This window comes from Epithele typhae, assembly GCF_022376455.1.
Source record: "Epithele typhae strain CBS 203.58 chromosome Unknown BXZ73scaffold_568, whole genome shotgun sequence".
NCBI classification, from domain to species: Eukaryota; Fungi; Basidiomycota; class Agaricomycetes; order Polyporales; family Epitheliaceae; genus Epithele; species Epithele typhae.
In genome coordinates, this window is record NW_025954759.1 from 1 (window position 1) to 13,958 (window position 13,958).

At 45.5% G+C, this 13,958-nt stretch overlaps 6 protein-coding genes across 6 annotated transcripts; all 6 read left to right on the top strand.

Annotated features, from left to right (window-relative positions):
* Positions 1 to 3,530: 3,530 nt before the first annotated feature.
* BXZ73DRAFT_28560 (Endonuclease/exonuclease/phosphatase) lies at positions 3,531 to 4,340 on the top strand (the record flags this gene model as incomplete). The annotated part of the gene is made up of 1 exon (XM_048017757.1): positions 3,531 to 4,340. A coding segment is annotated over one exon (810 nt), but the record flags the coding sequence as incomplete, so codon positions are not given.
* Positions 4,341 to 4,907: 567 nt separating this feature from the next.
* Positions 4,908 to 5,297, top strand: BXZ73DRAFT_62558 (uncharacterized protein; the record flags this gene model as incomplete). The annotated part of the gene is made up of 1 exon (XM_048021742.1): positions 4,908 to 5,297. A coding segment is annotated over one exon (390 nt), but the record flags the coding sequence as incomplete, so codon positions are not given.
* Positions 5,298 to 5,699: 402 nt separating this feature from the next.
* On the top strand, positions 5,700 to 6,463 carry BXZ73DRAFT_95077 (uncharacterized protein; the record flags this gene model as incomplete). The annotated part of the gene is made up of 2 exons (XM_048026729.1): positions 5,700 to 6,259; positions 6,442 to 6,463. 2 exons carry the CDS (start codon positions 5,700 to 5,702, stop codon positions 6,461 to 6,463), a joined length of 582 nt encoding a protein of 193 aa, XP_047870504.1.
* A 532-nt stretch (positions 6,464 to 6,995) lies between these two features.
* Positions 6,996 to 7,856, top strand: BXZ73DRAFT_62561 (uncharacterized protein; the record flags this gene model as incomplete). Its single annotated transcript, XM_048021743.1, has 1 exon — positions 6,996 to 7,856. A coding segment is annotated over one exon (861 nt), but the record flags the coding sequence as incomplete, so codon positions are not given.
* Positions 7,857 to 9,598: 1,742 nt separating this feature from the next.
* Positions 9,599 to 11,088, top strand: BXZ73DRAFT_85630 (uncharacterized protein; the record flags this gene model as incomplete). The annotated part of the gene is made up of 4 exons (XM_048024024.1): positions 9,599 to 9,668; positions 9,717 to 10,531; positions 10,610 to 10,714; positions 10,765 to 11,088. The coding sequence occupies 4 exons, from the start codon at positions 9,599 to 9,601 to the stop codon at positions 11,086 to 11,088; spliced, it is 1,314 nt and encodes a 437-aa protein (XP_047870506.1).
* A 1,801-nt stretch (positions 11,089 to 12,889) lies between these two features.
* Positions 12,890 to 13,699, top strand: BXZ73DRAFT_33437 (Endonuclease/exonuclease/phosphatase; the record flags this gene model as incomplete). The annotated part of the gene is made up of 1 exon (XM_048017829.1): positions 12,890 to 13,699. A coding segment is annotated over one exon (810 nt), but the record flags the coding sequence as incomplete, so codon positions are not given.
* Positions 13,700 to 13,958: the final 259 nt, after the last annotated feature.

Consider the following 13,958-nt stretch of genomic DNA (forward strand, 5'->3'; position numbering starts at 1 on the left):
GCGTCTTTTAGTTTGGGTACTTGGAAAAGCTTCAGGTCAACTCGCCCAGTGGACCGAAGCCGTCTCCAATAAAAATCATTGAGTTACAGCGTGAAGTAAGGCCTATAATATCACACTAGCAGCCATGCTAAAAACAGCTTAATAGATGGATAGCGATAGAGGAGCATTGCGCATCAAGTTCAGAATGTCGCCCCCGGATGCCGCTTCCTTCTGGAAGTTGAGCGGGGCTTCATTCGAACACAACGGATCCAATTTTGCCTTAACAGATGTACACCCCTGTAATAGTTGTTGGTTGGAGGACCATGCGAACCCGGACTGTTGGTGGTTTGGATCGCCCTGTAACGCAGTCATGTCCTGGCACTTGATTTTTAACCATACTGCTCCGAGTAAGGCCATGGTATCACGGATGGAGGAGGATACGGCCCCAAAGAAGGGGAAGAAGGTTTCTAAGAAGAGGGCTAAGGGCTAGCGGGAAGGCAACGAATGTATAATATCATGCGCACTCATTAGATCATATGCTTGTAGTACTGTACGGTCTCGAACGATTGCATTGCTTTTTTCTTCTTTTCTAAAATGCGAGCGTGAAAGACCCCGTCTTCTTTAGACAACCCAGCGGTAAGTTTTTTGTCACGTGGGCAGTTTAGGGCAGGTCCGAGGAAACTTGGAAATGCTCGAGGTAGCCCGATAAGAAAAGCCACAAAAGATAAACAACATCCTGATAGTAAGACTTCAAAGAACGGGCGAGATCCGTTCAATGAAGACTTACTGTCAATACAAAAACACTAACACCTCACTAACAATCATACTAATAACATCACTACAACTTCCTTACCTTACTACAACCTCCTTACCTTACTACAACCTCCTTACTTATACACTTTCATTCTAAGACTTGCTTGGGATTGGGTACTACAATCTTGGGTAGAGGCTAAGAAAGGTTTGTAACAAGTGTGTAAAAGCACTCCTTACACTCCTAGAAAGGATCACTAGTATAACTACAATCTCCTTACTTATAAACTTTCACTCTAAGTACTTGCTTAAGATTGGGTACTACAATCTTGAGTAGGGGCTGAGAAAGGATTGTAACAAGTGTTGAAAGCATCCCTTGCACTCCTAAGGGACTGTAACAGATGTTTGAAGCACTCCTTGCACTTCTAGAAAAGACTACTAACATCACTACAACCTCATTACTTACAAGCTTTCAATCTGAGTACTTGCTTGGGATTGGGCATACAATCTTGAGTAGGGGCTAAGAAAGGATTGTAACAAGTGTTGAAAGCATCCCTTGCACTCCTAAGGGACTGTAACAGATGTTTGAAGCACTCCTTGCACTCCTAGAAAGGATGACTAAGCATCACTACAACCTCATTACTTACAAGCTTTCAATCTGAGTACTTGCTTGGGATTGGGCATACAATCTTGAGTAGGGGCTAAGAAAGGATTGTAACAAGTGTTGAAAGCATCCCTTGCACTCCTAAGGGACTGTAACAGATGTTTGAAGCACTCCTTGCACTTCTAGAAAAGACTACTAACATCACTACAACCTCATTACTTACAAGCTTTCAATCTGAGTACTTGCTTGGGATTGGGCATACAATCTTGAGTAGGGGCTAAGAAAGGATTGTAACAAGTGTTGAAAGCATCCCTTGCACTCCTAAGGGACTGTAACAGATGTTTGAAGCACTCCTTGCACTCCTAGAAAGGAGACTAAGCATCACTACAACCTCATTACTTACAAGCTTTCAATCTGAGTACTTGCTTGGGATTGGGCATACAATCTTGAGTAGGGGCTAAGAAAGGATTGTAACAAGTGTTGAAAGCATCCCTTGCACTCCTAAGGGACTGTAACAGATGTTTGAAGCACTCCTTGCACTCCTAGAAAGGAAGACTAACATCACTACAACCTCATTACTTACAAGCTTTCAATCTGAGTACTTGCTTGGGATTGGGCATACAATCTTGAGTAGGGGCTAAGAAAGGATTGTAACAAGTGTTGAAAGCATCCCTTGCACTCCTAAGGGACTGTAACAGATGTTTGAAGCACTCCTTGCACTCCTAGAAAGGATGACTAAGCATCACTACAACCTCATTACTTACAAGCTTTCAATCTGAGTACTTGCTTGGGATTGGGCATACAATCTTGAGTAGGGGCTAAGAAAGGATTGTAACAAGTGTTGAAAGCATCCCTTGCACTCCTAAGGGACTGTAACAGATGTTTGAAGCACTCCTTGCACTCCTAGAAAGGAAGACTAAGCATCACTACAACCTCATTACTTACAAGCTTTCAATCTGAGTACTTGCTTGGGATTGGGCATACAATCTTGAGTAGGGGCTAAGAAAGGATTGTAACAAGTGTTGAAAGCATCCCTTGCACTCCTAAGGGACTGTAACAGATGTTTGAAGCACTCCTTGCACTCCTAGAAAGGAAGACTAAGCATCACTACAACCTCATACTTACAAGCTTTCAATCTGAGTACTTGCTTGGGATTGGGCATACAATCTTGAGTAGGGGCTAAGAAAGGATGTAACAAGTGTTGAAAGCATCCCTTGCACTCCTAAGGGACTGTAACAGATGTTTGAAGCACTCCTTGCACTTCTAGAAAAGACTACTAACATCACTACAACCTCACTACTTACAAGCTTTCAATCTGAGTACTTGCTTGGGATTGGGCATACAATCTTGAGTAGGGGCTAAGAAAGGACTGTAACAAGTGTTGAAAGCATCCCTTGCACTCCTAAGGGACTGTAACAGATGTTTGAAACACTCCTTGCACTTCTAGAAAAGACTACTAACATCACTACAACCTCATTACTTACACATCATCACTATAGTGCTTGCTTAAGATTACTTACTCCAATTTTAAACAAGGACTAAGAAAGAGATTGTAACAGATGTCTAAAGCAACCCTCACAATCCTGAGAGAACCTGCTACAACCCCACACTTACAAACTATCAATCTACACCTAAGTAACAAATCAGACATCAGAAACTGTAATAAAACTTGTAAAATTATGCAAAGACTGATGAACAAGCAACAAAGCATCTAGTGGGCTCCCCCACTATCAATTCATACCAATACAAATGCAAGCACGGCACTGCTCAAAGTCCAAAACCAACCCCTTTTATGATGACACACCATAACCGATATAACGTTTTCGCCACAGACTGTTCTGACGAGATAAGCTCGCGGGACGGTGACATTGCCCCGACGGCGAAGGGGACTGCTGCGTGCCCAGAGGCCGGCAGTATAAACTACGTGAATTCTCTGGGGGATAGCCTGACTTCGCCGGTTCAACGGCTGTCAACAAATGGATTAGAACCGGCACCTAGAGTACCGGTAAATGGTAGAGTTCATACGACCATAGTCCAGCAGGGACGCGCCGGTACTATTCGGAATGGTCAGCCTGGCAACAGGAGATCCCAACAGGGGACATCTGACCAATTCTATACAAAACCACACTACAAATGCCCCCTTTTCACTGAAAGGGAACAGCTCCAAGAAAAGCTTGGTAGGAAGGAGGGGTATAAAATTGCACTCCTGAATATCAAGGGACAAAGACATGAAAACAAGAACTCTAAGTACAAAACTCTATGCCCCATTATTCGAAAGAGTAAGGCGGCGATAGTAGCTTTGACTGAAACCAAACTCAAACTGGACGACGAGGATGAAATCAATGCTGCGAATCCTAAGATCCACATTGTAAGCAACCCAGGACTCGATTCAGAGAACGCACAGGCAGGCATAGCATTCGCGTTGAACAAAGACATTATTAGAGACAAACAGTGGACACATGAAATCCTTATCCAGGGCAGAATGTCAAAGTTCTGCATAAACTGGACTGAGGAACATGAGACTACTATAATCCTAGTATACGTCCCTAACGACCTCACTGAGAAAATAGCATTCCTTACAAAAGCAAACAGCATCCTGGAGCAACAAAACCTCGAATCCTCCATAATAATGGGGGACTGGAACAGTGTTGAATGCAGCATTGACAGGTCGCCCCCTCACAGGGACGATAGAAGGGTGGAAAGGCTCCTACAGCAAATAAGATTCACTACAAATACAATGGACGGATGGAGAATGATGTACCCTACGGCGCAGCACTTCACCTATCATCATAACAGTGGCAGCCTGGCTAGAATAGACAGGATATACTGCACCAAAGATATTTTCTTATCATCATACAACTGGAACACTACAGTCACTCAGACACTGAGCGACCACGACATGATTGAGATGGAGATCCTCAAAAAGAACCTCCCCTACATTGGGCCAGGGGCCGAGAGAGTCTACACATCGCAATTGAACGACCCAACCATACAAAAGCAGATCAGGAACAAAATGCTCAGCTACCAGTCAAAGTTCGAAAAATACGAAACTGAGACTAGGACGCTCAACAACTCCCAACTTAAACAGTACAGGGAAACAAACAACCCCCAGATAATCCACAAAGCAATGAAGGCAGACCTTATAGAGATGATTAAGGAAACTGCAAAGTTGCAACACACACAGAAAGTGGCAGAAGTCACTAACAAAACCGCAACCTACTTCTCAGCGCTGAGACGGCTGAAAGAGGCTAAGCTGGAGGACAAACAAAATCATCAGCAAAGAGTCAAGGCTGCAAGGCAGGAACTCAATGCCACAATCACTGCCAACAGAATCAAAGCCCAGCTGAGCGCTAAGGGAAGGTTCAGCAAGGAGGGCGAAAAGAATACAAAATACTGGTACAACCTAGTCAAACCGGTCCACAGCAAGAGAATCAAGGGCCTGGTTAAAAAGGGGTACAAGGAATCAGAATACATTGCAAAGCTGGATACAGGAAACGAAAGCTTGACCACAGAGACCTCTAAAATGGTTGAAGTGGCCTCACAATATCATAAAACACTGCAGGAGGAGCAAAAAATGACTGATGAGAGGAGATCAGCCATTAACAAAATCATAAACCTGAACAAACCAAAACTTTCAGGGACACAAAACACAGACATAGGATTGCTTATAGCCCCAGAAGAAGTGGAGGAAGCAATCAAACTAAGCCATACAAACAAAGCGCCGGGAAAAGACGGACTCATTTACGAGCTATGGAAATTGTGGAAGCGCCCCAGCGCCGACGATAAGGACAAGGATCCTGACGTTCCATTGATGCTCACCAAAGTCTTCAATGACATACAAAACTTCGGTATGGAGGATAAAAGCTTCAACGAAGGACTCATGTTTCTTCTATACAAAAAGAAGGAAAAAACCAAGATCGAAAATTACAGACCCATCACTCTGCTTAACACAGACTACAAAATCATGACGAAGGTGCTAGCAATGCGTCTAGGTGAGCTGGCCCCCAGCATTATTCACCCTGACCAAGCAGGTTTCGTACCTGGGCGAAGCATCTTCAACAACATCAGACTGACACAATCAATAATACACTACTGTGACATTTATGAGATAAATGGATGCATAGTAGCGTTAGACCAGGAAAAAGCCTACGACAGGATAGCCCACGATTATCTGTGGGAGATACTGGAGAACTTTGGCTTCCCTAACACTTTCATCAACACCGTAAAGGCGTTGTATACAAATGCAGGAACGAGTGTAATGGTTAATGGAGTGATACCGACAGCGATCCCTGTGCAGAGAGGAGTGAGGCAAGGAGACCCGATGTCGTGCATACTTTATAACATTGCGATTGAACCGCTGGCTATCATGCTGAGACAATCAGACCTCAAAGGGGTCGATATATCAAAACTAAGCGAGAGGATAATCACCTCACTGTTCGCGGACGACACAATGATATATCTAGGCCCCTCAGATAGTATTGAGGCCGTGAACAAAATCACTGACACCTTCTGCCTGGCAACTACGGCCAGGTTTAACAAGTCAAAAACCGAATACCTACCGCTAGGAAGCGTCGAACACAGAAACAAAGTGGTCAACGAACGCAAGTTCAACGGCTCAACAATACCAGATGACGCATCAATCATTAAGGACGATGGCTTACTCCGAACGCTAGGAGCAATGACCGGACACAATCCAAACGCGAACGAGAAATGGGAATTAGTACTTGAACGCACCAACCAAATCATTAGCGCATGGGCAGAATCTCACCCCTCCTACAGAGGCAAAGAGCTCATAACAAAAGCACTTGTAATGTCACTAGGTTTCTACCTAAGCACTGTGAACGGAATGCCTCCACACATTGCAGACCAACTCGAAAAACAAATCAAAGACTTTGTATGGGACGGCAAAGCCAAAGGATACACCCAGTGGGGCAAAGCGATGCTCCCACACGAAGAAGGGGGCCTTAATATGCCTAACATCGAAGCAAGGACGGAAGCGATTCACATTATGTGGGTCAAAGACTTCCTAGCCAACGACGAAACAAGGCCCAGGTGGGCTTATATAGTCGACGAAATCATAAACTCATCCATTACAAAAAATCCGATAGTGGACGAAAAGAGCCGCATTAACTGGATACTACAAACATGGCACGAGTCCGAAGCACAGGACTCGAAGATCCCACCTTCCATAAAGGAAGCCCTAAACACTGCGCGCAAGTATAACATTGGGGTAAACCCGCTACGAGTAGCCGAGAGCGTCAAACTCAAAGCACCGATATGGTACCACATAAGCGTGACAGATAACTATACATGGAACAAGAAGGCAGCAAAGTGCCTCAGACACAATCATAACGTACAAATAGTAGGAGACCTACTAAACATCATCCCAGCTGCAAAGTGCAGCAATCTCGAGACCTGCCAGAATATGGCAGCGACTCTGATCAGTAAACTGAGTGGCAAATACCACCCAGAGCATAGTGAACTGAACGGAAAAGAACTCGATCACACCCCCATCAGACTCAACAAATGGAAAGACGCAGACAGTAAGATTGAAGCGGTGCTGTTAAATCCGGACTTTACAGAAAGGAATTCGCTTCAATCGTCTGTTAGGATCTTCCAAGACAATACCACCTACAAAAAGAGACGGCACCAAGATGCGTCGATGCAAGCACAGCCCGCTAACAGAGGGCAACAAATACACATCAAAAAGAGCGTAAACGTATACATCTCCGCAGCGGCCAAGAAAATTGGAAGTACGAATGAAAATGCCGCGTGGGGAATAGTAACGGATACAGCGCTCGAAAAGACACAACAGCAGGGCAAAGTAGTGAACAACATAGCTACTATAGAAGTAGCGCTACTCACTGCCTTAATAAAAGTGCTTGAGGAAAACGAGCCACACCATCTAACAATCTACACAACGAGCAAGCTGATCGCAGACTCGCTACACAAAAAGCTTAACAAATGGGAGGATAACAACTTCCACAACGTGGGAAATAAGGAACACTGGAAAGCCGTACTCTACCGCCTAAGAAAGCGTACTGGGGAAACCTATGTACGCTGGGAGAGTAGGGAGGATCGCAGTGAGGAAATGACCCACGCCCACGACATTGCCAAAAAAGCACTCAAAGAGGAAGAGGCTTGGAGCGAACCAAACCTCACAATTGAACCAGAATTTGAAGTGTCAGGAGCCAGACTTCAGACCCTCACGCATAGGACGGCATACAACATCATTAAGGAGAAAAAAGCGGCCAAAATCGGTCTGACTTACCAAGACGAAATCACGCTGAGGAAGATCAAAGGAGGACTGAAAAAGGTTCTCAAATGCTATCCCACAGACAGCACGCTCTTCCTCAACAATAAGAACGCCCCCATAAACAACAAAATCAAAGACTTCCTATGGAAACTCCTCAACAACAGGTTGAAGACCGGCACGTACTTCAAATACATGCCCGAATGGGAAGACAAACAGTACTGCTCATGTGGAGAGATAGAATCTCCAGAACACATTCTTATGGAATGCAAGGAGCACAACCCACAAATACTATGGGACTACCTAGCAAAGGTCTGGGAAACTATGACTGATGCGAAGTGGGTCGAACCCAACTATGGAATGCTAGCAGGCATTGCATCAGTGAAGCTGCACGCAAGCAAAAAGTGCAGAGACGACAACAACGCAAGCATGACGCTGAGATATCAGACCATGGTGGCTAACGCTATCTGGGTGATATGGAAGCAACGTAACCAGAGAGTTATTCAGGAAAAAGAGATCAAGCCTGACCAACTTATAACTTCATGGATCTACGCGATGGAGAACGAGATACAAACGCAGTTTCATAGCATTAAACTGCGCAAATCATCGAAGGGCAAGGAGACGGCCCGGGACAAATTCCTAGATACTTACTGCCTGAAGCCCGCTTTCACGTGGGTCTCTGGAAGCTTCAAATCAGTAAGAGTAGACATTGAACTACTTAAAAAATCGATCCAAGGTGAATCCAATAACACCAGTACAAATATTGCGACAAATCGGCGTAGCAGCTTCGTGGCTGCCTCCCAGGATGGTGATTCTGAATGGGAGTTCGGGGTTCAAGAGATCGGTTCTCAAGAGCTACGCGAATGCGAGTGGTGGAACGACTGGGAAGAGGCAGCGGATTGCGATCCGTCAGCTGGCCCAGAAGTAACCACCGAGGCAGGATTTTTAGTGGGTACATCACTGGTCTGACCAGATATGAGAGCCCCACACATGGGGTTGGGAGTCGCTAACCCAACACTGATGCGCAAGCATCAACCCAGCCAGTGCGTAATGCATTTTCTCCTCCTACGAATCAAAAAAAAAAAAAAAAACGATCAGATACCCCTCGCAGGGAGGAAAGGCGAAAGCCTTGAAGATACCCAGCTATGTGGAGCGTTGTTGTCGCGCGAGGGCTTACTCGGTTAACACCGGACTAATCCACAGGTGCATGTTGGCTTTAAGTGATGAAAGGAAAGGCAGTAAGAGAGAGGTAAACTCTGCTCGAGAATGCTTTCTGAGAGTAATGTACGAGGCAGGCAGTTGCCCGAGTGTCGCTAGTAGTGAAAGGAAAACCTAAAGATGGCTAGTACAACAAAGTAATGAACGCGACACGAGGAAGCAAGCTGGACTAGTAGGCAGCAATGTCTAGTACGCACCGAAAGGTTGCAGGACGCATTGCTGGTAGAAAAGCCAGTTTGAATTTGAAGGAAGTGAGATCAGAATGGTGCAACAAGACTATGGGTATTGAACTGCTGGACTAAGAGGTCCGCAAAGTAGTACTATAGATGAGGCACTTGAACGAAGGAACTCCTTCAAAGTGGATTTGAACACCACATTGAACGCTTCTCGAGTACCGCAAGGGAAAGGGAGGGCAGCCTAAAAGCTGCTCTGAACCTGAGCTAGTGCTCGGACACCGTGTAAGCCCAGCCGGTGAGGGAATATTCTAGTACAGACATTGGGTCGATTCTAGAGGACATGTAAGAGTAGCTAGTTGTTAATGCCACATGTTCAACCTAGGGTGCCCCTGTGGCCCCCCGAGTGTGTGCGTTAAAAATCTAGTGGCCTATCGAACTACCCACTGTGAGTCTTAGAACCGCTGGGTAACAAAAGCGGCACATTGATTGGATTATAAAAGCGTTATCACAAAAACACAACAAGACTTTAAGCAACTGTATCGCAGAGCGCGACCTGCTCTTTAGTGAGTGGGACGAGCCCGTAGAGTGATGCGAGCTAATGTCTGTTAAAAGAATATAATGGTCAAGGGTTCGAAGAAGAAGGAGAGAAAGGCAGAGAAGGAAGGAATTCCTGCGGGCCAGCCCGTTGGTTAGTACTGGAGTAACTGCCCGTGAATTGTTTCTAATGGTGGTATAGAAACAAAAAAGCGCAAACGCGCTAACTCCTCCTCTCCGAAAAAGGGAGCGAAAAAAGCGACGGGGGCTCATCAGCAGTCCCCGAAGCCCGTAGCGATTCAAATGAGGGAAGACATCGAGATGTTAGAAGGTGATGCTTCAAACATCGAGGTGCATGCAGATGCCCGGAGTTCCGCAAAGAACAAAGGGAAGCAAAAGGCGATGCGTGTTGACGAGGAAGAGGTGGATATAGGAAGTGACTTAAGGCTGTCACCGAGTACTAGTCCAGAACCTCCCGAAGGGCATCGGGAGGAGGAGGAAGAGGTGCCACCAACGGGGGCTTTCAAAGCTTTGACTTTGGAAGAGGATGAAGATGTGGATGAAGGAGAAGCGGTATGGACTTTGACGGCTGAAACGGCTGTTAAGGGACTACCGTCAGGCTCTAGTGGATCATCCCCCGTTGGAAACCTGTTGGATAACAGCTGGACTAGCTGGGCAGAACTGAAGCAGATGAACTTGAATGGACAGCGACCGCCCCCTCCACCCTTCCTCGATAACATCCCGGGGGCTCTTAAGCCCTGGTTAAAAATTGAGGCGAAGAGAGATGCATTACTGACTCAGACGATGGTAATAGTCGTCATGAGCGGGATATTCAGCCCATCCAAAGATCATTTTATCGGGAGTGCAGTCTGGAAAGCGACGAACGGGGAAACTCGGGGTCGCCGGTACGACATTGTCCCCGGTAAGAAATGGATAGCTTGGGTACTTGACAACACGGACCAGGCGCAGAAATGCGTCAGCGAAGTAATGCTGATCACTAGCCTCCGCCGCTGCATGGTATGTTTCTTCCCGACCCGCGTGAAGCCTCCAACGATAAGAATCAGAACACTATATCCTGTACTTCCTAACACCAAGGACGGACTAGTCGCCGCCTTCGAGAAGTACTTGGAAAAGCTTCAGGTCAACTCGCCCAGTGGACCGAAGCCGTCTCCAATAAAAATCATTGAGTTACAGCGTGAAGTAAGGCCTATAATATCACACTAGCAGCCATGCTAAAAACAGCTTAATAGATGGATAGCGATAGAGGAGCATTGCGCATCAAGTTCAGAATGTCGCCCCCGGATGCCGCTTCCTTCTGGAAGTTGAGCGGGGCTTCATTCGAACACAACGGATCCAATTTTGCCTTAACAGATGTACACCCCTGTAATAGTTGTTGGTTGGAGGACCATGCGAACCCGGACTGTTGGTGGTTTGGATCGCCCTGTAACGCAGTCATGTCCTGGCACTTGATTTTTAACCATACTGCTCCGAGTAAGGCCATGGTATCACGGATGGAGGAGGATACGGCCCCAAAGAAGGGGAAGAAGGTTTCTAAGAAGAGGGCTAAGGGCTAGCGGGAAGGCAACGAATGTATAATATCATGCGCACTCATTAGATCATATGCTTGTAGTACTGTACGGTCTCGAACGATTGCATTGCTTTTTTCTTCTTTTCTAAAATGCGAGCGTGAAAGACCCCGTCTTCTTTAGACAACCCAGCGGTAAGTTTTTTGTCACGTGGGCAGTTTAGGGCAGGTCCGAGGAAACTTGGAAATGCTCGAGGTAGCCCGATAAGAAAAGCCACAAAAGATAAACAACATCCTGATAGTAAGACTTCAAAGAACGGGCGAGATCCGTTCAATGAAGACTTACTGTCAATACAAAAACACTAACACCTCACTAACAATCATACTAATAACATCACTACAACTTCCTTACCTTACTACAACCTCCTTACCTTACTACAACCTCCTTACTTATACACTTTCATTCTAAGACTTGCTTGGGATTGGGTACTACAATCTTGGGTAGAGGCTAAGAAAGGTTTGTAACAAGTGTGTAAAAGCACTCCTTACACTCCTAGAAAGGATCACTAGTATAACTACAATCTCCTTACTTATAAACTTTCACTCTAAGTACTTGCTTAAGATTGGGTACTACAATCTTGAGTAGGGGCTGAGAAAGGATTGTAACAAGTGTTGAAAGCATCCCTTGCACTCCTAAGGGACTGTAACAGATGTTTGAAGCACTCCTTGCACTCCTAGAAAGGAAGACTAAGCATCACTACAACCTCATTACTTACAAGCTTTCAATCTGAGTACTTGCTTGGGATTGGGCATACAATCTTGAGTAGGGGCTAAGAAAGGATTGTAACAAGTGTTGAAAGCATCCCTTGCACTCCTAAGGGACTGTAACAGATGTTTGAACCACTCCTTGCACTCCTAGAAAGGATGACTAAGCATCAATACAACCTCATTACTTACAAGCTTTCAATCTGAGTACTTGCTTGGGATTGGGCATACAATCTTGAGTAGGGGCTGAGAAAGGATTGTAACAAGTGTTGAAAGCATCCCTTGCACTCCTAAGGGACTGTAACAGATGTTTGAAGCACTCCTTGCACTTCTAGAAAAGACTACTAACATCACTACAACCTCATTACTTACACATCATCACTATAGTGCTTGCTTAAGATTACTTACTCCAATTTTAAACAAGGACTAAGAAAGAGATTGTAACAGATGTCTAAAGCAACCCTCACAATCCTGAGAGAACCTGCTACAACCCCACACTTACAAACTATCAATCTACACCTAAGTAACAAATCAGACATCAGAAACTGTAATAAAACTTGTAAAATTATGCAAAGACTGATGAACAAGCAACAAAGCATCTAGTGGGCTCCCCCACTATCAATTCATACCAATACAAATGCAAGCACGGCACTGCTCAAAGTCCAAAACCAACCCCTTTTATGATGACACACCATAACCGATATAACGTTTTCGCCACAGACTGTTCTGACGAGATAAGCTCGCGGGACGGTGACATTGCCCCGACGGCGAAGGGGACTGCTGCGTGCCCAGAGGCCGGCAGTATAAACTACGTGAATTCTCTGGGGGATAGCCTGACTTCGCCGGTTCAACGGCTGTCAACAAATGGATTAGAACCGGCACCTAGAGTACCGGTAAATGGTAGAGTTCATACGACCATAGTCCAGCAGGGACGCGCCGGTACTATTCGGAATGGTCAGCCTGGCAACAGGAGATCCCAACAGGGGACATCTGACCAATTCTATACAAAACCACACTACAAATGCCCCCTTTTCACTGAAAGGGAACAGCTCCAAGAAAAGCTTGGTAGGAAGGAGGGGTATAAAATTGCACTCCTGAATATCAAGGGACAAAGACATGAAAACAAGAACTCTAAGTACAAAACTCTATGCCCCATTATTCGAAAGAGTAAGGCGGCGATAGTAGCTTTGACTGAAACCAAACTCAAACTGGACGACGAGGATGAAATCAATGCTGCGAATCCTAAGATCCACATTGTAAGCAACCCAGGACTCGATTCAGAGAACGCACAGGCAGGCATAGCATTCGCGTTGAACAAAGACATTATTAGAGACAAACAGTGGACACATGAAATCCTTATCCAGGGCAGAATGTCAAAGTTCTGCATAAACTGGACTGAGGAACATGAGACTACTATAATCCTAGTATACGTCCCTAACGACCTCACTGAGAAAATAGCATTCCTTACAAAAGCAAACAGCATCCTGGAGCAACAAAACCTCGAATCCTCCATAATAATGGGGGACTGGAACAGTGTTGAATGCAGCATTGACAGGTCGCCCCCTCACAGGGACGATAGAAGGGTGGAAAGGCTCCTACAGCAAATAAGATTCACTACAAATACAATGGACGGATGGAGAATGATGTACCCTACGGCGCAGCACTTCACCTATCATCATAACAGTGGCAGCCTGGCTAGAATAGACAGGATATACTGCACCAAAGATATTTTCTTATCATCATACAACTGGAACACTACAGTCACTCAGACACTGAGCGACCACGACATGATTGAGATGGAGATCCTCAAAAAGAACCTCCCCTACATTGGGCCAGGGGCCGAGAGAGTCTACACATCGCAATTGAACGACCCAACCATACAAAAGCAGATCAGGAACAAAATGCTCAGCTACCAGTCAAAGTTCGAAAAATACGAAACTGAGACTAGGACGCTCAACAACTCCCAACTTAAACAGTACAGGGAAACAAACAACCCCCAGATAATCCACAAAGCAATGAAGGCAGACCTTATAGAGATGATTAAGGAAACTGCAAAGTTGCAACACACACAGAAAGTGGCAGAAGTCACTAACAAAACCGCAACCTACTTCTCAGCGCTGAGACGGCTGAAAGAGGCTAAGCTGGAGGACAAAC